At 44.0% G+C, this 6,743-nt stretch overlaps 1 protein-coding gene and 1 long non-coding RNA gene across 8 annotated transcripts in view; one reads left to right on the top strand and one right to left on the bottom strand.

The window, feature by feature from the left end:
• Positions 1 to 2,820, top strand: part of LOC108800252 (ferritin, higher subunit) — a 5,115-nt gene extending 2,295 nt beyond the window's left edge. For both annotated transcript variants that reach the window (XM_018572221.1, XM_018572220.1), the window contains exons 2-4: positions 1,261 to 1,407; positions 1,931 to 2,056; positions 2,478 to 2,820. In XM_018572221.1, coding sequence (XP_018427723.1) covers positions 1,261 to 1,407; positions 1,931 to 2,056; positions 2,478 to 2,633 — 429 coding nt within the window. In that variant the 3' untranslated portion in view covers positions 2,634 to 2,820. The remainder of the gene's footprint in view (positions 1 to 1,260; positions 1,408 to 1,930; positions 2,057 to 2,477) is intronic.
• LOC108800255 overlaps positions 1 to 6,743 on the bottom strand; it is a 24,395-nt gene that overhangs the window by 441 nt on the left and 17,211 nt on the right. The window contains exons 2-3 of one of the 6 annotated variants that reach the window (XR_001942085.1): positions 1,239 to 1,246; positions 569 to 572 (exon numbers count right to left, since the gene is read on the bottom strand). The exons of 3 other annotated variants lie outside the window; for them this stretch is intronic. This is a non-coding gene — a long non-coding RNA (uncharacterized LOC108800255). Of the gene's footprint in view, positions 1 to 568; positions 573 to 1,238; positions 1,247 to 2,404; positions 2,412 to 5,206; positions 5,212 to 5,617; positions 5,631 to 6,743 lie in introns of those variants that run through there. 2 more of the 6 variants (XR_001942087.1, XR_001942089.1) reach the window with 2 other exon arrangements.

The following is a 6,743-nucleotide window of genomic DNA, read 5'->3' as shown; positions in this document are numbered from 1 at the left end:
CCCCCCCCAGTCCTATTGTCCCTGGCCCTATAATAATCATTTTAAATGTAGCTGGACTATTTGGTACTTTACTAAAATGGTAACACTGTGGCATATGAATGCCTTAATTGTGTAGGAATACCTTTTTATCCAAGATGATCTGGCTAGTTTGTTATGAGGCCAAGCTGTGTCCCATATATGTTATATGGTCTGTGGTGGCTATTCCCCCTACTCTCAAGTCAGAATGTTGTAGTGATCCGTTAGGACTGGCTAGAATGGTAAATTGAATTGCCTGGTTTAAATCCGATTTGCAACAATCCTGCAACTTGGTGATCGAACTGAAGCCCCTGCATGACCAAGGGATTTGATTGTTGACTCATTTGCATCTGTATGCTTTTCCTTTTACTGCTGTTGCTTTGCAAGATGGTCCCTTGTAGTGCGCTCTGCCACCCAAAGCAAATAAGAATCCACGTTGTCATTCTTTCTTGCACCCAGTAATCAATATCTATCGACTCCTTGCTGTGCTTCCCACCCTATGTTCCCAGCTGCACTGAATATCTTATCTCTCCTTGTACTGGGAGAGGCTGACAAACCTGTTTTTCTTGTATTGTGCAAGGACACTGGGAGGGGGGCATGAAAAACCCCACCCCCACCTACTTGCATACCATACGGTACTCCTAACACCACCTCCTTACTGAAGCAGTGCAAGCTTTGATCCCTCCAGGCTAATTTTTTAGTGTCAGGAATGTTGCCATTTACATGGCCTTAAAGAGCCATTTTGGCTCATTACTACCCTTCTGTGCAAACGCCAGTGTGGAGTCTGGTAGATCTAGGTTATTTAAGTATTTTCTGTTGGGCCTGTTGCATAAATGTATAAAAGGCCAGTACTGGTGTTTACACATGTAAACACTGGTGCTTTTATGTGGTGATAACACATTAATATGAAAGAAATTTAATACTGAAAGAGGCTAAAAAATTGATGCCTGTGTTGGCAATCAATGCATTAAAAACAGCTGCCTATAACAAACACAGGTTACTTTTTAGACTTGCACCTATTCTTCGTAAACCCCAAATCATTGAAGAGTGACTTACTAAATGGTTGCTGATCTCATTATCCTTAACCTTCAAAATAGGTTCTGCCCTCTCATTGTCCAAATTAGGCCCCAGTGTCTTCCATTTATGTATCTTCCACTGATAACAGAACCTGTAGCGGTCCTGAGATGCCCCTCAGGGCTTGGCACATATAATTCTATATTTACATTTTCTACTCTCTTCCCTCAGTCTTTCTACTTTGACCGTGATGATGTCGCCCTTCAAAATGTGGCCAAATTTTTCAAGGATGAGAGTCACGAGGAGAGGGAGCATGCTGAGAAATTCATGAAATATCAGAACAAACGTGGGGGTCGCGTTGTCCTGCAGGACGTCAAGGTAAGAATTATAAGTAGAATCCTCCTTACTGTTGACTTGTGCTGCCCCAACCCCAGAGGTGAGGCCTGTTTGGGCTCAAGTCTAAAGTGGATCTCATGGTTGTGTTTGTGGACCAAACATGGCTGTTCACTGCTCAGACTGGTTGTCTGGATCATGTGGAGAATCGTGCGCATGGTTGTACATATCGTTATGTACTGACAGATTTGGTATCTTTGCCACCAAATGTTCTGTATATCTGATTACTGATAGTCATACTAGATGATGCAACACTATCTGTAGTCACTTGGCAAGCCAGCTTCCCTGATGTGTCATGAGGACAATGGAGGGAGTTTCCAAAGGCTGGTAAATTATATATTTATTAGATCTAAAATGACACAACTGCTGCTTTAAATTGTACACCTAGACAAATGGATAGATGTGCTTGAAATGTAGCTCTAATGGACTACTCCTAAGATTATTAATTGCATAATGCAGATATTTCTTTATGTGAATATACTAATTGTAGATATTATGTTTTTCTTAGAAACCAGAGCGTGATGAGTGGGGTAACACCCTAGACGCCATGCAGGCTGCTCTGCAGCTGGAGAAGACAGTGAACCAAGCTCTACTGGACCTGCACAAAGTGGCATCTGACAAGGTTGACCCCCATGTAAGTATATGACATCTTGATGGTTTGTGCCAAGGATTTTCTTTTTCATAGAGCCAGGAAAGGCATCTGCTCTGGATCCACCAATACTTGAAGGGGCAAATATAGACTATATAAATGTTTGTGGGGGTCCCCCCCCCTCTAGCATGTATGTTTTAGCACTCTTGTCATACTGAACTTGTGCATTCATGGAACCTGTTGCATTACAAGCTAAAATTGCTATTTAGCTTGAGGTGCCACAAAATACACAACAGCTTGACAAAACTGTGCACACCAGGCACCCTCAGACCTGAGGTGCCCATAGTATGCAAATCAATTACAATTCTAAGAATTTGTGTTTTAATAGGAAACCTCCTATCTCTCCATATGCTTTATCCTTTTGATAGAGTTCAACAGCTAAGTAACTGGTTCTATTTTGTCCTAGCTGTGTGACTTCTTGGAATCTGAATACCTGGAGGAGCAGGTGAAGGCTATAAAACGGCTTGGAGATTTCATCACCAATCTGAAGCGGCTTGGGGTGCCCCAGAACGGCATGGGCGAGTACCTGTTTGACAAGCACACCATGGGAGAAAGCAGTTAAGCTGTGTCCCACCCAAGAGGTTCCAACCAGTCTACTCTGCATCTGCATTCCTACATCCATGTTGAAAACCTGACATGTGTCCCTGTTACCTGAAATGATGGAACAAAATTGTTTGATATTCCAATAAATGCAGCAGTGACTGTGCTTTGTCAACAAGTTTTCAATAAAGTATTTCTGCATTATGTCATCTGTCATTTTGTTTTACATTTGCTAGTGCCTTTGGTCAATAGTGTTCAGTTTGTATAGCATGTTGTGCCCAGTATGTCTTGCTTATGTGTTAGGTACTTCAGCAGATTGAAGGAGGGGTGCTCTCTATTCATATGTGTGTAATTTGACCTGACACTCAGTCTGTTTACAGCATAGCAGTAAATTAGTCGTTAATAACACTGTAACATCTTGTTGGGTTTAACGATAAAATCTTGTATATTTTTTGTATATACAGGTTTCTGACATATGATCTTAAGCTTAAAATCATGTCTTAAATCATGCCTTGGGGTGCCATTGCAAATTAGGCAATAGCTCAACTTTCTGGATCCAAATAGAGAAGGGATGGCACTGTGTGGTATACCCGTGCTTGACCACCTACAAGAATTGATCTAGAATCTCCTCCTTTCTAGGTTTGCATTTGTAGAATTGCAGTGGCACCTGTTATGAAAAGAAGCCTCTGGCTCCAAGTGCTGGAATACACAAGTGCAGGCAAACTGAAAGCACAAGGTTTGGAATGCATAGGGCACTCCAGCACATGGGACTGTATATATTTAAAGCACCCATGTTGCTAGAATACAAATGTTGAATTACAATCGCCCTGTAAAAGAAAATGTTTAATCATTACCTTTTTAGGTGGGTGATAAGTCAATTCTTTGCTTTATTAAAAAGCTAAAGGGGGGCACTGGTATCCAACACTTCTGGCTCTGTCAGATACCTGGTCCCCTTCTTCTTGATGGTGTTCTTTTTTGGCAGCTGCTACATCATGTGCCTCCCATCATGTGTCCTGTAGCGATTGGCGGAAGGGAACCACAGTGTCCAGTAGGTAACATCAATGTCCGTAGTTCTTTAAGATAACAGATTTGACTCACTGACTGCAGACAAAGGTGAGTATTAAAACATCTTCTGTGGGCTGGTTCCAATCTAATTTTTGTACTCTAGCAACAGGGTTGCTTTAGGATAAGTATATTTCTATAGCACCTAGATATTTTGTCTCCAGGCTCTCAGGAGCCTGCACAGCCTCCTGAGAGCCTGGAGACAACAGGCCACAAACCCAGAGCAACATACAGTATGTAGCTTCATATTCTGCATTGCCATATAATGTATTCCCAGAGCAAGCGCTACCCTACAGGCAGGTCAAGAAGCTGTCTGAGGGTGCCGGTGGGGGGGAGGAAAGATGCAGAATGGGAGGGGGGCCCCTGTAAGACTGCTGCCGCCGCGGCAATCGCACCTGCCAGCGCTCACTCCTCCCGGCTGCTGTAGCTTCAGAGCGCTGACAGGTGTGATCATTCAGAGCTGCCTCTCTGAGCAGTGTGAGCAATGGCGTAGCGTGGGGGGGGGACACGTGCCCCCTGGGCGCCAGTATGAAGAGGGCGTCAACAGAGCCGAATTTGCCACCAGGGAGCAGAGGAGCGGCAGACGAGTTCCCGGGAGGCCTGCGCCCCCCCATTAGGAAGTTCTCTCCCCCCGCCAGCTACCTTTCACGCCACCGGCCAGCAGGAAATCCTCTCCGGATGAAGTAGACTGTGAGGGGAGAGCTGCACTTGCAGCCCTTCTCAGCTGTCACAGGAGTTCCAGCACAGTGCTGTGCTAGAAGTCCTGTATTGGAGGTGACAGTTTCAATAAAGAGAACCTGTCACCTCCAAAATGCTATCACACAGGGGCATGCTTGCAATAAAGTTAAGTGAAAAAAAATGAAAAAATAAAAATTATGAGAAAATAAGTAAAAAATAATTAAAATGATTAAAAGGAAAAGATAGTAAGATTAAAAAATAAAGTAACAAATAATAAGAAAAAAATTATAACAAAGTTTTTTTAAAAAAAAGTAAAAGATAATCAGATAAATAAAAATGTAAAGTTAAAATAAAACAAAAAAAAAAAAAAAAGTGGAGTAAAAAAAAAATTAGGGGTGCACCGAAATGAAAATTTAAAAACCGAAATGAAAAATAAAATGTCAGGCCGAAACCAAAAATGTTTTTTCAAACTTTCTTCCCATTAACTCAATAGAAAACTCTTGAAAAATATGCATGCCACTAATTTTTTTATATTTAATTTTTATTGAATATTTAATTTTTTTTACTTTACTGTTGGGGGCTTCATGGAAATATCAGGGGTCTAAACAGACCCCTGATATTTCCCTTTTAAAATAGAAAAAGAGATTGAGGACACAGTCCTCAATCTCTTTTTCTGCAGCCCCTGTTATCAATGAACTCTTTATGAATTCTTTATACTGAGTGTTTCTGTTCATTCATAACATGAGTTATGAATTACTATAACCACAATCATGAATGAACAGGAGTGGATATAGATCACTCCCATTCATTCATAATTGAGGATATAGCAACCGTACTATGTCCTCAATTATCTACAAACACTCAACGATCACTGACTTCTTGTACCCGCTCCATCCTGACAGCTGTCACAGGAGGCTGAGCGAGCAGAGCTCAGTCTCCTGTGACAGAACGGCAAGCTGTCTCTGCCCACACACCGCTGTCCTAGAGGGGAGATGTGGGAACAGAGGGGATGTGGGGGAGAGTGGGAACTGTATTTGTAGTCCTCTATAGTTGATGTACCCGGTCTAGAAAAAATGGTCTCGGTGGATCTCTACTCCTATCCATGCCCGTACCGAGGTACAGACATGTATTAATATGGATGGGAGGCAGAGTTAATTGACTACAAGTGCGGTGCATAGGCAGCCTTCTGAGGGCGCATCAGGAAAATTACACGCTGCCTGGCTTCCTGATTGGCTGAGAAGCTGGTTTCATGTTCCCTTGCTACACTGCATACTTGCGTCCAGGGGCGGACTGACAACACATGGGGCCGCCGGGCAATACAAGATTATGGGGCCCCCTTGTGCTCCACCCATATACAAGTCCCTCCCTCACGCCCCCACCTGCATAGACATTCTTGTGTCACAGAAATTTTTTCTCCACATTATTTTTCAAATAGTGGGCCAATTGAATTGCCGGGGAACTGGTGGGTGAATTTCAAAATCTAGACCAATATAGGCAATTTGAAAGTGAGCTAAATGGCAGAATGCATGGAAGACCTCAGACCGGAACCAATACACGTCACACTTTAGACCAGAACCAATACATGGCAGAACTCGGGTCAGAAACCAATACACGTCAGATTGGGCAGATAGAATGACACATACATAGCAACATCTCTGGGATCAGCCATCACACACAGTCTGATCCCTGTGGGATTTCATCCACACACACGCGTTAATGGGCAGCTCCTTCCATGCCAGCACACGTGCTCTCCTTTAGCAGGTGGGTGCAGCTGTGTTAAAGCGGCGACAGTAGTGTCTGTTGGACCCGGGAGGCGGGGGACACTGCCCCTGCCACTTTAACACAGCCGCATCTACTAATTTGGCTGCGGCTCAGCCGAAAACAGCAAAGAGTTGGCGCACACAGCTGCCTTTCCTTTAGTGGCGACTCTAGGAACAATATATGGGGGGCACATAAGATACTACAGTCAAATCTGGGGGGGGGGCACTAATAAATATAATTGCATGTTGCAACTGCTGGGAGCAGAGAGCTGATTTAATTGCGGATGGCATCTGCGCCCCGCGGTTGTGACATGTAGTCCAACGCCGACCACAATCCTGAATTCCGCAACCGTCGGGCACCGATGCCATCCACAATTAAATCAGCTATCAGCGCCCGGTATACAGCATGGGTTTACTGGCAACTTTTAGCAAAGGGGCAAGTATAACCCAGAGGCCAATGGTACAGCAACTTGGCACCCCTCCCGCTCTGCCTCTTCCCCCGCCCCTGCCTGCCACCCACTTTTGCCATCCATGTAACGGTAGTGTGAACGGTCGGCTGATGTGAGGACTCCTAGTAAGTCCATGAAAGGGGTGACTGGCTAGGGGATGGTGCTCTCCTCCACTGTGCTCCC

Source organism: Nanorana parkeri, unplaced genomic scaffold (assembly GCF_000935625.1).
Source record: "Nanorana parkeri isolate BGI_ZX_2015 unplaced genomic scaffold, ASM93562v1 scaffold1970, whole genome shotgun sequence".
Classification (NCBI taxonomy): domain Eukaryota; kingdom Metazoa; phylum Chordata; class Amphibia; order Anura; family Dicroglossidae; genus Nanorana; species Nanorana parkeri.
The sequence above is the reverse complement of the archived record's forward strand: the minus strand, read 5'-3'. Positions and strand labels throughout refer to the sequence as shown.